Source organism: Aricia agestis, chromosome 6 (genome assembly GCF_905147365.1).
Source record: "Aricia agestis chromosome 6, ilAriAges1.1, whole genome shotgun sequence".
Classification (NCBI taxonomy): Eukaryota; Metazoa; Arthropoda; class Insecta; order Lepidoptera; family Lycaenidae; genus Aricia; species Aricia agestis.
The window spans coordinates 10,541,045-10,561,324 of NC_056411.1; the positions used below are offsets into that span (position 1 = coordinate 10,541,045).

General features: G+C 38.6%; 1 protein-coding gene across 1 annotated transcript; it reads left to right on the forward strand.

The window, feature by feature from the left end:
* Positions 1–15,547: 15,547 nt before the first annotated feature.
* Positions 15,548–19,730, forward strand: LOC121728162 (uncharacterized protein K02A2.6-like). Its single transcript, XM_042116284.1, is given in 2 exon segments — positions 15,548–15,777; positions 15,780–19,730. Coding segments are annotated over 2 exon segments (4,062 nt in total). The 5' UTR covers positions 15,548–15,666.
* The last annotated feature ends 550 nt before the right edge of the window (positions 19,731–20,280 follow it).

Consider the following 20,280-nt stretch of genomic DNA (forward strand, 5'->3'; position numbering starts at 1 on the left):
CGAGCAAACGGGTCACCTGATGGAAAGCAACTTCCGTCGCCCATGGACACTCGCAGCATTAGAGCTGCAGGTGCGTTGCCGGCCTTCTAAGGGGTAATAGGGGAGGGTAGGGAAGGGAGTAGGGTAGGGTACGGAAGGAAATAGGGGAGGGTAGGGAAAGGAAAAGGGTAGGGGATTGGGCCTCCGGTAAACTCACTTACTCGGCGAAACACAGCGGATGCGCTGTTTCACGCCGGTTTTCTGTGAGGACGTGGTATCTATCCGGCCCATTCGTGCCGAAGCATGGCTCTCCCACGTCAAAAACAAGCACACATTGCACATTTGACAGTAACTGTCAAATGTGCAATGTGTGCTTGTAGCAGTGAAAACATAAGAAATACTTAATTATTATTTTTTCATTGATACCTATTACTCAAATTATTACTTTACTTATACGAAAACGTATTTTTGTTATTCTGTGCAACTAATACTAACTCTACTCTGAGGGTAGTGTTATGAAATGTTCGGTGAGTGATTTTCATTCGCTATACAGAGAAGAATCCTTTCATTTTCGCATCAGCATTGCGACGAAGAATGGTCACGCTTCACGGTCAATTTGACACCAATGACGCTAATGAGGAAGAGATGGGACTAAAAGAAAATTCCCCAAGAAAATGCTGGGACTATATATTTTATTATTCCGGTTTGTATGACCGAGAGTGCAGCCTTAAGAGTTTAAATCTCAATGTTATAATGGAGTACTTTTTTCCTACTTATTTGTTTTAATTGGTATATTATATTATAATATGAATATGTATGTTAGTCTGTAAGGTATTTGGATTATGGGCCCTAGATGCCTGAAATAAATGGTAAAATAAAATAAATTTATATATAAAATAAATTTCTACCCCAATTTCACCCCCTTGGGAGTAGAATTACCAGAAACACTTAAATATGTATCCATTCATTTTTAATCAGTAGCACAAAAATAAAGTTTCATGTTTCTAACTCAAGAAATGACGGACTTTCATTCAAACTTTCAACTCCAATTTCACCCCCTTGGGGGTAGAATTTCTAAAAACGCTTAAATACCTATCCATTCATTTTTAATCAGCATTCCAAAAATAAACTTTCATGTTTCTAACTTAAGAAATGACGGACTTTCATTTAAACTTTCAACCCCTATTTCACCCCCTTGGGGGTAGAATTTTCAGAAACGCTTAAACACGTATCCAATCATTTTTAATCAGTAACCCAAACATAAAATTTCATGTTCCTAACTCAAGAAATAACGGAGTTTCATTCAAACTTTCAACCCCAATTTCACCCCCTTGGGGGTAGAATTTCCAAAAACGATTAAATACGTATCCATTCATTTTTAATCAGTAATCCAAAAATAAAGTTTCATGTTTCTAACTCAAGAAATGACGGACTTTCATTAAAACTTTCAACTCTTATTTCACCCCCTTCGGGGTAAAATTTTCAAAATTCCTTCCTTAGTGGGTGTCTACTTAATAAAACAACCCTACTCACCAAATTTCGTGGCTGTAACTTTTACAGTTTTTGCTCAGCGATGATGAATCAGTCAGTCAGTCAGAACATGTAATTTTATAAGTATAGATATATTGATGACTTTGTAGGTATTTAATTATTAATTTATATCTTAACTAGATAACGCCCGCAATTCCATTGCGCCAAAACTTATTTATCGCCCGGGAATCTATAATAATATAAATAATAGCTCGGTCAGATAGCTAGTTATAATAATGTATGATAAAAGCATAATTTTAAAACAAATCAATATTAGCTCGATGCACTCCTTCTCCATATAAACTACAGCTGTGCGAAATTTCATGCTCCTACGTTTCCTCATTTTTCGTAAAAAGGGTTCCAAAGATTTTTGCTCGCGCATTCATAATATTAACTTATCAAGCCCCATACGGTCACCGGTGACCGACACACAATAAAAATATGTCATTTCTCATGTGTGTGTGTTGTAGTGTGTGTAATGTTTTATTTGTTAAAAAAATGTATGATAAAAGCATAATTTCAAAATAATATTAGTTCGATGCACTACTTCACCATATAAACTATAACTGTGCAAAATTTCATGCACCTACGTTTCCCCATTTTGCGTAAAAAGGGTTCCAAAGATGTTTGCTCGCGTATTAATATTATTATTATATAAATCGAGCCAATAGCCATATGTTTTCACTGCTACAAGCACACATTGCACATTTGACAGTAACTGTCAAATGTGCAATGTGTGCTTGTAGCAGTGAAAACATAAGAAATACTTAATTATTATTTTTTAATTGATACTTATTACTCAAATTATTACTTTATACGAAAACGTATTTTTGTTATTCTGTGCAACTAATACTAACTCTACTCTGAGGGTAGTGTTATGAAATTTTCGGTGAGTGATTTTCATTCGCTATACAAAGAAGAATCCTTTCATTTTCGCATCAGCATTGCGACGAAGAATGGTCACGCTTCACGGTCAATTTGACACCAATGACGCTAATGAGGAAGAGATGGGACTAAAAGAAAATTCCCCAAGAAAATGCTGGGACTATATATTTTATTATTCCGGTTTGTATGACCGAGAGTGCAGCCTTAAGAGTTTAAATCTCAATGTTATAATGGAGTACTTTTTTCCTACTTATTTGTTTTAATTGGTAAATTATATTATAATATGAATATGTATGTTAGTCTGTAAGGTATTTGGATTATGGGCCCTAGATGCCTGAAATAAATGGTAAAATAAAATAAATTTAAAGTAGAATTAGTTATTATTTAAGACCTACTAATAATAAAAACTAGTAGGTATTTCTTATTCGTAGCTCAAGACTTACATTGTAAATAATAGTAAGTAAAACAAAAGATTAGTGCTAGTGATTAAAAACCCGCCGTACTCAGAGACATTTAATTATAATTAACCTTCAATTTAATGAAGAGTTTGACAGATAGTGTATGGGGCTTATGTCAAAATTTTGAATTAATTACATTTAACTAATTATTATTAATGTTCCACTCTGAGTGCGGCAGTTAAACTCTTAAATTACTACAGTTTTCCACAGGAATACAGGTAGTATTTCTAAACTATAATTAACCCTCTGCGACTGACGTGGTAGTCCAACAGACACCACGAAACATAAAATTCTGTTTATTTTCATTAAGTTTTAAATTTGCGCGCTGCTGAGCTCAGTACCTTACCGTGGTGACCTCGCAGGCCGGTTAGAGTGTGGGGGGGCGGCCGCAGCAAGTGCAAGCTTCCGTGGAGGAAGGACGGTGTCTACGGTACTACCACGTCAGCGTCAACGTAAGTGTCTATTATACTACCACCTCAGTAAAATTGTTATATTTCCATAGTGTCTCCTAAACAACCACGTCAGTAAGTTTGTGTTTACGATACGGTATTTTTTGATTATTTATAATTGAGGATTTGAAGAATTTGATTTTTTTAAACTAGATTTTTTACAAAATGTTCCTAATTTATTTATTTACTCATTTTTGAGATGGCAGACTCAAGCAACAACCCTACTCGTAAGATAACATTAGTTACAGTCGAAGTTCTCTTACGAGTATATTAGATGTGGGAGAGCCATGCTTCGGCACGAATGGGCCGGTTCGACCGGAGAAATACCACGTTTTCACAGAAAACCGGTGTGAAACAGCGCTTGAGCTATGCAAAGTGCGAGTCCGAGTGAGTGAGTTTACCGGAGGCCCAATCCCCTCCCCTGTTCCCTTCCCTTCCCATCCCTACCCTCCCCTATTACCCTATTATACCGAATACGCCTTGAAAACAAGAGTATATAATAAAAGATTGCCAAGGGAGCTACGCATGCGGCATGACCATCGCTGGGGTTTTAGGTAAGGATACCCCCCCTCCACCACCAGCAGTACTATCATTTTCTGCAGATGGCAAAAAGCTATGTTATATTTGTCCGTCAAAAATAAAAAAATAAACTAGATAAAGGTGCTGTGATTGTTCGAAAATTTGTCTTCAGTGCTCCAAGACACTGTATATTATTGTCAAACAAAGCTATGATTTTGAAACTGTGTAATTTTTAAATTAACCAATGAATGTTCCTAATGTTTACTCGTCTGATTAGTGTAATTGTTAATTTCTAAAATACCTAATGTTATATATTAAAAAAGTTAATTTCGTATTTTTTTCTATGACAATAGTGCCTAAGTAAAAATGTATACACTGATTTGTGTGATCTCAATAAACACTTTAAAATTTGTTAAATAAAAGTGTTTTCTTTTATTTATAATGTATTTAACATAACAAATTTGTTTATTTTTCAAATAATATACATAAATAAAATTGCTGTATAATTTAATTCTTTAAAAATATTCAATGTTTAAATGGTGTCTCGTGTACTACCACGTCAGTAAAATTGTAAAAATTGAGCTACGTCAGTTGCAGAGGTTTAAGCTGTGTGGTAATCCAGAGACTTGCCACAAACCATTGCTTTTGATCAACATCAACTGATCAATATTTGCGTAAAGAAATAATAAACATTCACAAGCAACATACAAACTTTTCTGTAATATTAGTTTAACAGCATTTTCTAAAAAATTACTTTATTTTTTGTATTTTAATAAACCGTTAACTGTTCATAGTAAAAAGCGAAGTTGACGTGTCATTAAATAAATCACTTTTCACAGGCTTAGAGGCACTAAAACTCGTCTGAGCGAAATCCAGCAGCTGCGTATTATTAATTAAATAACCCGTTTGGATAAACGGCAAAATATTATTTTATATTTTCTATTATAACCTAATATCCAGCGACAGCCAGACTTGCGTCATTTTATAAAAGCTGCAAGTTTACCTGTTTATGATTCCTATAAGCTATGTCCACACTGTGCACTTTTATCTTCAATTTTCGTCATCAACTTTCATATTGGCGCATTCAATAATTGAATGCCTCAAGAAACGCTACGCCAATATTGTCATTTTTGAAGTTTTGGATACGGTCAGAGGGCATGCGTCGCGGGCATGCCTCACACTCGCTGTTGACTGCGCTATAACGCATGCCCTTGACGAACAGAAAAATGCACAGTGTGGACAAAGCTATAGAGGTAGGAATGACTAGTAACTTCGCACCCTTAAAGTTTCTTAAGACTTTAAGGTGGTCTGGCAGTCTGAAGCAGCTGTCAAAAATGTCTGGCAGTGGCAAACGAGATTCCTACCGTTACCCCCAAGAGAATAAGATAAAAATTGGGTTTCTCGCTTTGTCGAAGGTCAGGTAGACCTTCAGATCTGGATACCTCCTAAATTAACCGCGACCAAACTCCATAGTCGATGGTCGTTTCTACCTCTATAGGAGCCATAAACAGGTCTTCAGCTTCTAACTTCAGCTTTTATATAATGACGAAAGCCTGGCTGTCACTGGCTCTTGGGTTATTATAATTTAAAACACTTTATAAATATATAAAGTTCGCCAACTTTATGTATAAAGCGTTTTAAATTATAATAACCCAAGAGCCAGTGACAGCCACAATTGTGACGTTTGCCGTCGCCACGTCAAACGTCACAATTGTAGAGTTTTAATTGAAAGGCGTCTCGTTAGTGAAACACCGCAGCGTTAGTTGCGTGACGTTAAACCTCGGTTGAAGACAATAACTGGATAATATTATATAGAATGACTTTGTAGGTATTTAATTATTAATTTATATCTTAACTAGCTGTTGCCCGCGACTTCGTCCGCGTGGACTACATTTTATAGCGCGTGGTGTCAACAAAATTGGTGTCTTTAAAAGCTTTTTAAAACCCTGGTACTCCTTAAATCAAAATACCCAAAAACAGCTGTGCATTTCTTTTTTTTTAATTAAACTTTATTTATGCCAAAATTTAAAGCTTATTTAGCCCTCCATTACACAACTTTAGCTTTACTCATAAACTATTTATCATTGATAGGTTTAAGGTTACGTCACTGCATAGATAAAGTACTGAGTAGTGAGTTATTTCAAAACGTGTATATCAATCGAAAGAATCGAAAAACTTAACTTAATATGGCACCACCTCTTATAGAAAAACGTTTGAGTAAGCGCTAACGCGATAGGCGCCGTCTGTTATGAATTTTTGAAACTTACTTAATTTGAACAAATTTATGCATAAACGTGGGAGAGCCATGCTTCGGCACGAATGGGCCGGGTCGACCGGGGAAATACCACGTCCTCACAGAAAACCGGCGTGAAACAGTGCTTGCGCTGTGTTTCGCCGAGTGAGTGAGTTTACTGGAGGCCCAATCCCCTATCCTATTCCCTTCCCTACCCTCCCTTATTCCGTTCCCTTTCCATCCCTACCTTCCCCTATTACCCTATTCCCTCTTAAAAGGCCGGCAACGCACCTGCAGCTCTTCTGATGCTGCGAGTGTCCATGGGCGACGGAAGTTGCTTTCCATCAGGTGACCCGTTTGCTCGTTTGCCCCCTTATCTCATAAAAAAAAACACCCCCTTACAACCCCTTTTTCCAGTTAAAAAGTAGCCTATATCCTTCCTCAGGGTTTAGACTATCTATTTACAAAATTTAATTACAATCGGTTGAGTAGTTTTGGCGTGAAAGCGAGACAGACAGACATACTTTCGCATTTATAATATTAGTATAGAAGTATAGACTAGATAACCTATAGACCTAGATAACCTAGATAACCTAAACTTATTTATCGCCGAGAATCATATTTTTTTCCGGGATAAAAGTATCCTATGTCCTTTCTTGGGACTCAAAGTATCTCCATTGCAAATTTCAGCAAAATCGGTTCAGCGATTTGGGCGTGAAGAGGTAACAGACATACAGACAGACAGACAGACAGACGGACAGACAGACGGACAGCTAGATAGAAAGACGAACCCATTTCGCATTTATATTAATACGAGTAGTATGAATATAGTTATGTACCCGTAATAATGTAACGTCGCTTAGTCATAACACTTTAATAGATACGTTGCACTTTCAGGCGTAGTTTGCCTAAATATAATATTATTCTAAATAATATTATAGTTTACCTAAAATTCATTGTTGGTAAACATAATCAATGGTTGCTTTGTGAACCAATAAACGCATAACTTTTAAACGGCGTCAGACAACTGCAAAGTTTCGCCATGCGCTGCAACGCCAAATAAATTCTCGCGAAAACAGGAAATAAAATCATAAAAGTGCGATAGCGGTCTTTACAACCTGATAGCATGTTTTTGTCGCATTCACCCTATAAGTAATAGTAGGGAAGGCGAATGTGCTATTTTTGTCGTTGCACCTGCTGCTCTTCTAATGTCCATGGGCGACGGTAGTTGCTTTCCATCAGGTGACCCGTTTGCTCGTAAGTTACTCGAGCGCCGTGGAGAGCTAACAGTCTTTAAAAATTTTAAATATCATCTGTGTTTTAGGTGTAAGCTTCTTTGGGGTAGGTAACTTAATATTACCCCTTATACCCCTACTCGTATCTTTATCCGACAGATCCGATGACATTTCAATACCTGAAAATAACTTTTTTTAACGTACCAACTAAGAAATCTGATTTTTACACCATGATAACTAGATACATGTGGGAAGCCTGTACAATATACATGCTTAGAGTCAATACCCAATTCAGACTAGAACGCGAGGCGTAGATGCATTTCTAAATTTGTATGGTCTTGACAGATTTGCAGACGTCTCACGCTCACGAATTCTGTCAATTCAGTACAAATTTAGAAATGCATCTACGCGTCGCGATGCGGTCTGAATTCACCCTTAGTTTGACATCCTCGAGCAGGTCGCGAAATCCCCTCTCGGCCTCCCCTACTATAAAGAGATGTTCCACGGGATGATGGGTTACCGCACGCACGCACACAAAAGTCAATTTTTCTTGATGAGTTTCTTTAATTAGTCCCTATTGTTAGTAGACAAAAGAGGCTCGCGTATTTTTTTTTCCTTTTTTAATTGTACACAATACACAGTATTATTTTTTCCGCTTAGCCTTAGAACATTGTTATTAAGGCCGTCCCCCGAGCAAACAACTTTGGCCATACATTTGCCGCGTTAACGAGATCGCAACAAAACCCTATTTTTTTACTTATCTTACTTCAAAATTGACCTAAAAAAATTAAAACGGGGAATATGTAGTTTATGATATTGTCGATCTATTGGCGTGTGTTTCAAATAAAAGTAATTTGTAAATACTAAGGAGATGCTGAATGTATGCTTGAATTTTAATAAATTGGCTTTACTTTGAAAGCTGATATCATCAGTATAATAAACGAAAATAGAAAATTTGAAACGTGGAAAGGAATGTTAAGATACTGAAGGTTATTGCTGTATTTTTGTTATAACTCTGTAGGTTCCAATTTATGAGTTTATAAGGCTCTAAGCCTCTAAATACGGTAAATTACGGATTCTCCGTAGGGAACGCCCTTAACCTTCTTCCTTGTCAACTGTTTTTTTAATACAAAACAGGGCCTTTACCCTGTGACTTTTCACTTAGCGGTAATTGAATGTCAGCATAATATCATAATAATTTTTTATCAAAGGTTTTTTTTTATTCAGTATATTAATTCATATTCAATGTGAAGGCAGCCTATGAGTTAAGAATATATTCCTTAATATTTTACACATAAAGTTCGTAATATTATATTTTACTAACGCCCGCAACTTCGTTGTGCCATAATTCGTTTATCCCTCTGGAACTGTACATTTTTTCGGGATAAAAAGTATATTAGGTCCTTTCCCGGGACTAAAATATATCCATACTAAATTTCAGCATAATAGTTTCAGCGCTTTAGGCGTGAAGAGGTAACAGACAGACAGACTGACACACTTTCGCATTTATAATAGTTGTATGGATTAATAATTAATGAATAGATAATTAAGTATGTATTATAATACAAAACTTATAACTACTTAATTCTTGAAATGGATTCTTGCGGTTGTGGTGCTTTCTCGTTAGACCCTTTTATTAATTTTGCAAGATTCAAACGTGACTCGACTAAAAATATGCGTGAATGAAGTGGCTAAGTAACATTTTATAACAAAAGGATAACTACTCATTTTTTTCCCTTATTATTTGAACAAACCGCTTAACTTACCTACTTCATAATCTGGCTAATAATAATAATAATAGCTCCGACACCGGTTTCAGTGACGGTGGCCTGATTTCATTGAAACCAGGCCAGCTACGCAGGAGTAATTTTATAGTGCCCAAGTGTGTGCGCAGCACACAAGAGCACTCTCTATTCCTTTACTCTCATAACCCAGTGGGACGGAAGACCGACACGACTGGCGAGAGATCAGGCGCAGGGCCGACTTTTTACATGCCCATCCGACGCATGGATCATCTTACTTGTCAGACAATCAGGTGATCAGCCTGCATTGTCCTAACCAAACTTGGAAGTAACAAGTTTCCAACGCGGGAATCGAACCCTCGACCTCCGAGTCAAGAGCCGCGCTCTATGCCACTAGACCACGGAGGCATCGTCGCCGGCGTCGTCGGTTCGAATAATATATTTATATTAGCCAGATGATGAATGATGATATTACATAAAATCAACATTTTTTTATTTCAAATCATTTTCTTGGTCCTAAGTATCTAAACACACCATGCCGAAGTTCCGCGGCGGAAATTCGGCATTTTATGGTTCAGACACTTAAGCCTCCATTTATGAAAAAAAAAGAAAAAAAAATCAAAATGTCACTTACCCACTTCATCTAATCATGACTTATGAAAACTATGAAAACGATTTTATAGATTTATGAATTCCTAGATTTTGCATCCACAAAGCAAAATTAATTTAATTAAGACAACGCAAGATCGTTATTAGAGCCGATTAAAGCATGAATAATAATAAATTATGATTTAATTAAGTGAGATAATTTACTATTCAATTGTGAAGAAGTATGAAACAAGAAGATCAAAAAAAAGTTTTTAACAAGTATTATTTAAAATATTTTAAAAGGTTATCCAGAAATATTAAATTATTTATAACCCTAAAATATAAAAACTAAAAAACTAGTACCTATCTAAATATTGTTATGGTGTACCAACACCGTATCAATAAAGTATAAAATAACTTGTTACCCAATGGCCAATACCCTAATATCCAATTAATTTATAACTAGCTAAAAGCCGAGCTTTGTGAGAGCTCGCGTCGTCACACCTTGACTGACTGATGGTAACACATCTACATATAAATAAAATTACTAAGTACAAATCAATAGGCGTGATAGTTTTTCCGCGAAGTGTACCCCAAAATATAATGCTCCTAGCCGTTAGCGTCAAGTTATTGACGTTTGGTTGTAGAATAATTACTATAATAATTTTGTTATCAGTAGCGTGCTCAAAATTTGCCATTCCTGGCATAGGCGGATAATTTGTTGAAAAGCTTATAGTTTGTGGGATATACTAGGGCTTGCGTCGCTCGCCCTGATTATTTATGATAATTTACAGGTGTAAAAACAATTTCTGTGACCAAAATGAAAAAATCACACGCTGCATAATATCGAAGCGACAGGGAAAAGCTCTTATGAGATTCCATATTCCTTGACAAGTTTAGTTCGGAAAACTTTTTTTATTATTTCCCGCACTCGCAAACTTGATTCTCGACATTTCTTTTACATTATTTTTAACTAAATTTCCTTACACGTGTTTCAGCTATTCTGGGCATTTATTGTTATTTTTTTCGAAACATTTTAGCGATTGTGTTTCCTTATGTCTCGAGATTGACTCATAATGTATTAAGTAATACATTGATTGATGATATCGTCGTATCCTACGAATAAGGGCGCCCTGGTCACTATTGCTTTTTATTTTTATTGCATAATCGAAATCGGTAGCTCATTATCTATAACCTTCAGTTAAAAATACTAAAAGCTAACTTTAATAACCAGTAAATGAAATTTAAAAAAATGCCACACTTGCTAGCTCTTAAATTCCCCGCCGAAAAAAGCAACAAAGGCTTCCGTGACCGTTTTCTTTGAGTGCATGAGAGTACGCGCGGGGCGGGGACGAGGCGCTCGCGCCACCCCGCCATTACTCCGCGAACTCGTGTTATGCGTCATTGCACTGTTCCTTGTTTAAATTACGTTGTGTTAACCGTTAAAGGGAACACACAGTAAGTACAAAATATGTTTTACATTCTTAAAAGTAATTACCTGGAAAAAAGACACTATTGCGTCTGTGGCCTTTTTCCACGGAATTGTCTCTAAGTACTAGTACTAAGGAATCGTTTGCCCTAATGGCTTTTGTGGCCTTTTTCTATGTACGAAATTTATTTCTTTTATTTTTCTTTAGTTAAACAGTTATTTTTAGCAAAATTATGATATGAATTTACCTTTTATTTACTAACCATTTCGAGAAGTATATAATTGAAAGTTTATAACGTTTTGTTTTAATTTTCTTAAAAAGCCGCAGTGAACTTTGTGGCTTTTTCCGTAGTATAGAAAAATAGTTAAATGTAGTGTGCTACAAGAGTATTTACATATAAAATAATATTCCACAATACAATTTGAGTTTTTTTTTCGTATTTTTAGATTCTAGGAAACGAAAACACTCCCCGGTGCATGAAGGAATTGAAAAAAAAGTTTAGTTTTTATTAAAACATTTAGGAAAAGAGATTTGGTGTATTGAGAGTGAGTGTAACGAAACTTTTTTTTTGTTACTATTATTTTTTTTTGGTTTATAGGACAAACTGTTAGTAACTGAACGTACCCAAAATGTTGAGTACATATTCTCTTGAGCTGTGCTGATGATGTATCATCGGTCATCACACTATTACGAAAGGACACGAGGGATGTCGTATATCGTCTCATTTTAAAAGAATTTGATTTAAAATACAAAGTATTGGCGTTCATATAGGAAAACAGCTTCAGCTTTTATAAAATGACAAAAAACTGGCTATCGCTGGCTCTTTGATAATCTAATTGTCATAAAAGTTAACTAATATTATAATAGTCGTTAGTTATAATGATATTTGGTAATTTAAAATAACTGTCATAAAACTGCGAAGTCTTATCACGTTATACGGAACCAATAGTTATTGTGATTGCTTTCAGGGTCGAGAATTAATATAAAACGTTCCTTTTTTTAACTTTAATGTACTTATATATTTTTTTCATATACCTATTTATATTGTTTTTTTGGTTTACGTACCCAAAGGGTAAAGACTGGACCCTATTAATAAGACTTCGATGTCTGTCTGTCTGTCCATTTGTCTCCAGGCTCTATCTCAAGAACTTTTCACAAATTGATTATATCTGCTACCACCACTATAACAACAAATACTGAAAACAAAATAAATTAGTATTTGGGAGCCCCCATAAAACAAACGTGATTTTTTCTAGTTTTTGCTCTGTCAATAATAGCAGCGATCTGTCAATTAAAAGAGCTTTTGAAAAATATTCCGTTGTATTTATACTTTAATAATAATTAACGACTAAATTAAAATAAATTAAAAAATTAAAGGGGACTCTCATACAAAAAACACAATTTTTTGGCTATTTTTACTCTATAATGGTACATAACCCTTCGTGCGCGAATACAACTCGCACTTGGCCGATTTTTCAATGTAGTTTTAAAAAGAAAATTATTTGATAATGATCAGTAGAAAGACATAAATGCGCTTAAGACCCCGTTGAATCCGTACAAAAAAGGCATAACGTTGCTTGTGTGTGATGAGACTTATTTTACCCCGCCGAAAAAAGAAATAAGGGACAAATATACCCGAAATATCAAATTAAACGTCTTATTTAAAATTTCATAGCAACCGCTATGTAGTTATGCGATAATTTCATAATTAATTTCTAAAAGTTGTTTAATAATATTTTGAAATAAACACAAAAAACCTTCTCCTGTAAAGTAGGGGTTTTGCAATAGCGCCCTTATTCGTAGGATACGACGATATGCTAATGTTATAATGAATAATGTATATATTTACTTTGTTACTTAATACGGGTACTGAGAATAGTTTCAAGGGCACTTACTTACTTTCCTTAGAGCTCCTGTAGTGCTCCTGTAGCACGTTATCATTTATAAGAAGTAGGTATAGCTACTATTTTATAAAAAGTATAAAATATAACTACATTGATTTATAACATAATATTAAATATTATCCTTATTGATGCTCGATGGGACCATTGGATCAAAGCAGTATTTATATTGGATTATAAATAGCAATATTAATTAGCTATAATGAATGCTCTTTAAAATTAAATTTTCTTTAATGTCACTTACAAAATTGCTTCCGAGAATTGCTAACGCCAAAGCCTCGTATTTCCGTTTGAAACATTTGTTTCTTCATAATAATTTTGACGATAATAAAATTGTATGATTTATCATACAATTTTATTATAAATATTTTAAAATAACATTAATGAACATAATATTAGACTGCATTAATTATGTCTGAAAAAATATTACGTTTATTAGCCTTAAGCTTCATAAAATGCTTAATGCACCTTTGCTGCATTGTATTTTACAGTATTTATTGGGATGTTAGTTTAAAAATAGCTTGTTTTCTTACGACTGCTGGCAGTAATTTAATTTTGCTTCATTTCCAGTCCCATCGCTGCGAAGACGGCGCGAGCAAAAAGTAACTTTTATATTTTTACAACGCCATCTGAGTGGCTCAGCTTTATACAAGTCTAATCCTTTTTTACTGATCGCAACTTTTTATTCTGCTCTTCATAAACTCTGCATACTTTATCGGCACAAATATAATGAATCCTACAAGTACGAGTACAGTGGTTTCTCCCAGTGCTGTAAAAGTAATGAAACTAAATATGACCGTGTAAGCAACACAAAATAGATAACTTTATTGTTAGATTGTTTTCAGTAATATGAGATGTAAGCTAATTTATAGGTCACACTGAGACGAAACGAAACGTGGCGTTGAATTTTTATGATTATATTTCAACATTCAACTTTTTTTATCCCGAAATAAAAATAAAAATAGCGCGTTCTACAGCGCTGCGCACGGAAATTTATTTTAGTGACAAGTTAGTAAAGTTTATTTTGAATAACTACTTTGCAGCATCGCGTCAATATCGTTATTCTGTTTTTTATGTAATAAAGGGGCAAACGAGCAAACGGGTCACCTGATTGAAAGCAACTTCTGTCGCCCATGGACACTCACAGCATCAGAGAGCTGCAGGTGTGTTGCCGGGCTTTTAAGAGGGAATAGGGTAATAGGGTAGAGTAGGGAAGGGAAGGGAAAAGGGGAGGGAAGGGAATAGGGGAGGGTAGGGAAGGGAATAGGGTAGGGGATTGGGCTTCTGATAAACTCACTCACTCGGCGAAACACAGCGCAAGCGCTGTTTCACGCCGGTTTTCTGTGAGACCGTGGTATTTCTATGGTCGAGCCGGCCCATTTGCGCCGAAGCATGGCTCTCCTACGTTATTCATCATGGTTTCAAAATAAGCACTTTTTATCGTTGCCATTCATTCATACTCAAACATGACAGATTCATTTACTTTCAATCATCGTAATAAAAGCGCGTATTAACGTGAATTTTTACGCAAATTTAATTGCATTCTTTCCACTGAATAGGCCAGCGGGTCACCCGTATTCAGCGCATTCAGCGCTGAGTGCACATAACGCTTTCACGGTACCCTCACAGACATGAATTTTGTATGCGCCCTAAAAACAGGCTTTGAATGCGCTGCAGCGATGTTCTCATACAAAAGCGCCTCCCGTCTTAAGCGCAGTTCATATTTGTTGATAATGGTATCTTTTTGTGCACCTCCGAAAAGCGTGAGAGATAAACGTTTTCATTATATTGTGTAAAACAAAAGCTGTTGTGCGATGCCGAATATTCCATGGAAACTTCGTTGCGAATTATTTGAAAGAATAATTAACATTTCCGGGTTTTTTTTTTATATCGTACCTATTACATTAAACTATTATGAAATAATAGTTCAATGTACCTATATTATGTGTTTCTTATATTAATTACGCTTAATTGTTTTAAAATAACTACTTTATCCGTATAGGTACAACATAAAATCTTTGATAGTATCTACGATAATAAAAACTAGATAGTATATTGTTATAATTAAAAAAAAATCATATTTCCCGTCTCCTGCAAGCTTGGCAGTAAATACATATTGTATGAAAATCTAGTTTATTCAATCGGCAACTAAAATACATTCATTAGTATTTTATTTCATTTAAGGTACAATTCCGTGCATCGCGACAGTCGTAAGCCTCGCGCGACCTACGACTGTCGTCGGCCGCTCGCGACAATAGACAGACGCGCGCGGCCAACGACAGTCGTAGGCCGCGCGCGGCTTACGACAGTCGCGATGCACGGAATTGAACCTTTAAGGTAAAACTATTTTATTTTCACCGCTACCAGTCAGGTTAGTCCATGATTTGCTAACCGCATTATTCACGTTTTAACATCCATACTAATATTATAAATGCGAAAGTGTGTCTGCCTCAGTCTGTTACTTCTTCACGGTTACCCCTGAACCGATTGAGATGTAATTTAGTATGCAGATACTTGATATACCGGGAAAGGACATAGGGTGGTTTTTGTTGGGGATAAATGTATGGTTTCTGTTATGTATAATGTGGGTACTTGTAGTATTGTGGGTAATTGTGAATAATTAATAAATCAGTCTGCTCGGGATCTCGGCGTTTCATTGACGTAACATTGGCGCAGTCGGTATTTGCTATAAATTATAAGTGCAATTCGTGGTAATAATGCCTATCGGTAAAATTGAACCGTTTTCCGTGGAATCACAAAATTGGGACAGTTATGTGCGTCGCGTAAATCAGTTTATCTCGCTAAACAAAATCGATGACAGTCTCAAGTTAACAACGTGGCCACGTTGTTAACCTTAGTAGGTAGTGAGTGCTACAATCTATTGTGCGATTTGTGTTCCCCCGCTCATCCTGAAAATAAAACGTTCGATGAACTCGTTACTCTTCTCAAAGTTCATCTGGAGCCTGAGAAGTCTGAGATAGCCGAGAGACATATTTTTCGACAAAGAACGCAGCAGCAGGGAGAAAGCATTCGCTTGTACCTTCAAGGATTAAAGCATTTGGCTAAAACCTGTAACTTCGGGGCGAAGCTCGAAGAGAACCTTCGAGATCAGTTCGTTTCCGGATTATACAGCGAGGAAATGCGTTCGAGATTGTTCGCGGAGAAAAACATCGACTACAAGAGGGCCGTGGAACTGGCGAGCGCGCTCGAGGCGGCAGAGAGGCACGCGATCACGGCGAGCTCTTCGGCAAGCGGAGGAGGCGCGGGACACGACGCGCTGCACCGCGTCAGCGGCGGCGGCCAGGTGCGGGTGCGAGCGCCCGGGCGCGGCGGCGCGGGCGGCGGTGGTGGTGCGGCGCCGGGCGGCGGCCGCGCGGGTCCGAGTTCCGGCGGTGCGGGGCTGAGCGGTGCGCGGGCGCCGTGTGCACGCTGCGGGAAGGCTACTCACGCGCCGAATAAGTGTCGATATAAAAACTTTACGTGTGATTTGTGCGGTGTCAAAGGTCACTTAAAGGTGATGTGCCTGAACAGGAGTGATAACGATCGATCCTCCGGTATGTCGACTTCGAAAGGTCAGTACTTTATTAATAATGTTGACAGTGATAGCGAGGAGGAAGAAAACTACTTTTATAACTTAGTGTCGGGGGGCGACAGCGACGGGCCCTACTATATTAAATTGATCGTTAATGATAATTTTAAGTGTAAATTTGAAATCGATACGGGAAGTAGAATATCTGCTATATCGCAAAAGTTTTACGATAAATATTTTCGAAACATAAAACTGCATAAAAATGTTTTAATTTTAAAATCTTATACTGGAGATACTATCGAGACTCTCGGATATATTAATGTTAATGTGCGTTGCGGACGTAACTCGGCGGAGCTTCAGCTGTACGTCGTGGCGAACGGTGGCCCGCCTCTGATGGGTCGGACGTGGATTAAAAAATTAAAATTAAGTATCGTAGAATGTCACAACATTAATACGACCGATAGCGACTCGATAGCTTTGAAATTAAAACAAGAATTTCCTGAAGTCTTTGCGGAGGGATTAGGTACTTTTAAATCGCGTATTCGCTTACATTTAAAAGATAGCAAACCGGTTTTTATAAAAGCCCGGCCCCTGCCGTTGGCGCTGCGCGCGCGCGTTGAGAACGAGCTCGATCGGCTGCAGCGCGAGGACGTTATCTATAAGGTAGAACGCTCGGACTACGGGACTCCTATCGTACCTGTCGTTAAATCAAACGGGGGTATTCGTATTTGCGGCGATTATAAAATTACTATTAACCCGATTCTTAAAGATTTCCACTATCCGCTCCCGCGAATCGAGGAAATATTTTCTGCTTTAGGCGGCGGGGAGCAGTACACGAAGCTCGATTTGTCCAATGCTTTCCAGCAGTGTCTCCTCGATGAGGAGTCTCAGGCGATGACTGCCATCACTACGCACGTAGGAACGTTCGTATATCGTCGGGTACCTTTCGGCATAAAATGTATTCCCGAGAATTTTCAAAAAATCATGGAGGAGACGCTGAGTGGATTGTCGTCTACTGCCGTGTTCGCTGATGACATATGCGTCACAGGGAAAGACCGAGAAAGTCATCTTAAAAATTTAAGGGCGGTTCTACACCGACTCCGAGAAAACGGACTCCGTATTAATTTTGACAAATGTCAATTCTTTAAAGATAGCGTAACGTACCTAGGGTACAATATAGATAAGCACGGTCTGCACACTGACTTCAAAAAGATCAAAGCGATCGTTGAGGCGCCCCGGCCCGTCAGCGTCACGCAGTTGAAGAGCTTCATGGGTCTCGTCAATTTTTATGCGAAGTTTAGTGCAAATATGAGTGACATCTTAAAACCGTTGTATGACCTGCTTAAGAAAGACGCTGAGTGGTCGTGGACCGACGACTGCGAGACGGCTTTCAATAGGGTAAAACGGGTGCTGAGTAGCGCCCCGGTGCTAGCTCATTACGATCCGGCGTTGCCGCTGGTCCTCTCGGTGGATAGCAGCGCGTACGGTCTAGGCGCGGTGCTGGCGCAGCGCGGCGCGGACGGTCGCGAGCGACCCGTCAGCTGCGCCTCGCGGACGCTCAACGCGGCCGAGCGCAATTACTCCCAACTCGATAAGGAAGCTCTCGCTATCGTGTTCGGGGTGACGAAGCACCATCAATATTTATACGGGAGACATTTCATATTACGGAGCGATCATAAGCCGCTCAGTTATATCTTCGGTCAGAAGAAGGGCATTCCGACGACCGCAGCTAGTAGGCTTCAACGTTACTCAGTGATACTAGCCGCCTACAATTTCACTATAGAATTCGTGCGATCGGCTGATAACTGTCAGGCCGACGCGCTGTCACGTCTCCCCTTGAGTTCGTCGAGCGGTCGAAACGAGCGGGAGGCCGAGGCGGCTAGCTACTTAAATTTCGTCGAAGAAGATTTCCCGCTCAGTTTTAAGGATATTAAAATTGAGACGGCGAAAGACGACATACTGAGTAAGGTATGCGGCTATGTTATGTACGGCTGGCCCACGATGGTCGATAAAAAAATTCAATCTTTCTTTTTGCGAAAAGAAAATATCAGTATGGATCAGGGTTGCCTAGTTTGGGGCTACAGGGTGATAATACATACAGTTTTGCAAGGTTCGGTTCTACAGGAGGTTCACGAAGGGCATCCCGGTATAGTAAAGATGAAACAGATAGCTCGTAATTACGTGTGGTGGAGTACGTTGGACGAGGACATCGAGCGCATGGCGCGGGAGTGCGCCGCGTGCCGCGCGGTCCGGCCCGCGCCGCCGCCCGCGCCGCTGCACTCGTGGCCCTGGCCGGCCGAGCCGTGGTCGCGTCTCAACGTCGATTATTTAGGACCGTTCAATAACAAGTACTATCTTATTATTATCGATGCGCATTCCAAGTGGATCGAGGCCGAGAGAGGCGGTAGCACGTCCGCGGCGATGCTCATTTCTAGTTTTAGAAAAATATTTGCTCGTTTCGGCCTTCCGAAAAGAGTCGTTAGCGACAACGGGCCTCCTTTTACTTCGGCGGAGTTGGCGGTTTATTTTAAAAGAAACGGAATCAGGCACACGCTTACCGCTCCGTACCACCCCGCCAGCAACGGCGCGGCCGAGAATGCCGTGCGGTCGGTAAAACGAGCGTTAAAAAAGGCTATCGTCGATAACGTAGATGATGATACCGCTCTCAGTAGGTTTTTATTTACGTATAGGAATACTGTGCACAGCACGACCGGTCGCGAGCCGGCCGTGGCACTGCTGGGGCGGCGGTTGCGCGGGCGCCTGCTGCGCCCCGACACGGAGGAGCTGGTCCGGGACCGGCAGCTCGTCAGCGAGCGGCGCCGCGACGCCCGCCCGCGGGGTGTCGCGCCCGGGGATGCCGTCCTGTTTAGAGATTACTCCCGCCGCAACCGGAAATGGTCCGAGGGCGTCGTGCTCGACCGAGAGAGCCCCGTGTCTTATGCGGTTAAAGCGAACGACGGCCAGGTGCATAAGAGGCACATAGACCAATTAGTGGCTAATAAAAGTCGTCCATCGCGTTTTTCTTTGACCAAAATTAAAACACCCGATGGGCCGGAAGTGAACGTCGAGGGGGAGGATAGTGGAGATGAATACGAGGAGGCGTCTGCGACCGGTGTTCGGTCCCCGCCGGTGTCCAACTTGGCGAGGGATGACCTAGATGAGGTCCCGTCACCTCCGGGAGAATCTAGGGGTCGCATCCGACGGCAGGCGGCTATGCAATGCTTGCAAAAAATAAATAAAAATATAACATAAGTTAATAAACAGTACTCTAATATCTCTGCAATGACAACAGTATTAAAAAATATTTACTTAGATAGAATAGATAAAGTTAGGTAAATAAGTATAAAATAAAATTGTTATTTGTAAAAGTTGTAAAGGTAATTAAAATAATATTATGCATAAGAGATAAGTTTCATATAAGTATTGTACGTCTAATCTACCCTTTTTGGTACCTTCGTGCTGTTTAATAATTATATGTATTAACTTTTCGCTGGTAAATAACCTACATTAATAATTATAAACAGTTGTAATTCCTGTATTTGTTATCTTTTACTGTTATTTCACTTTATGATATTTTATTGAAAAACCTAGTGTTTATGAAACTGATATGGTTGTTAAACTTTATAACTTCTAACGTTAATCTTACAATTAGTTTTTATGTTTAAGTGTAGTGTATAATAAGAAGGGAGGTGTTATGTATAATGTGGGTACTTGTAGTATTGTGGGTAATTGTGAATAATTAATAAATCAGTCTGCTCGGGATCTCGGCGTTTCATTGACGTAACAGTTTCCTTTCGGTAAA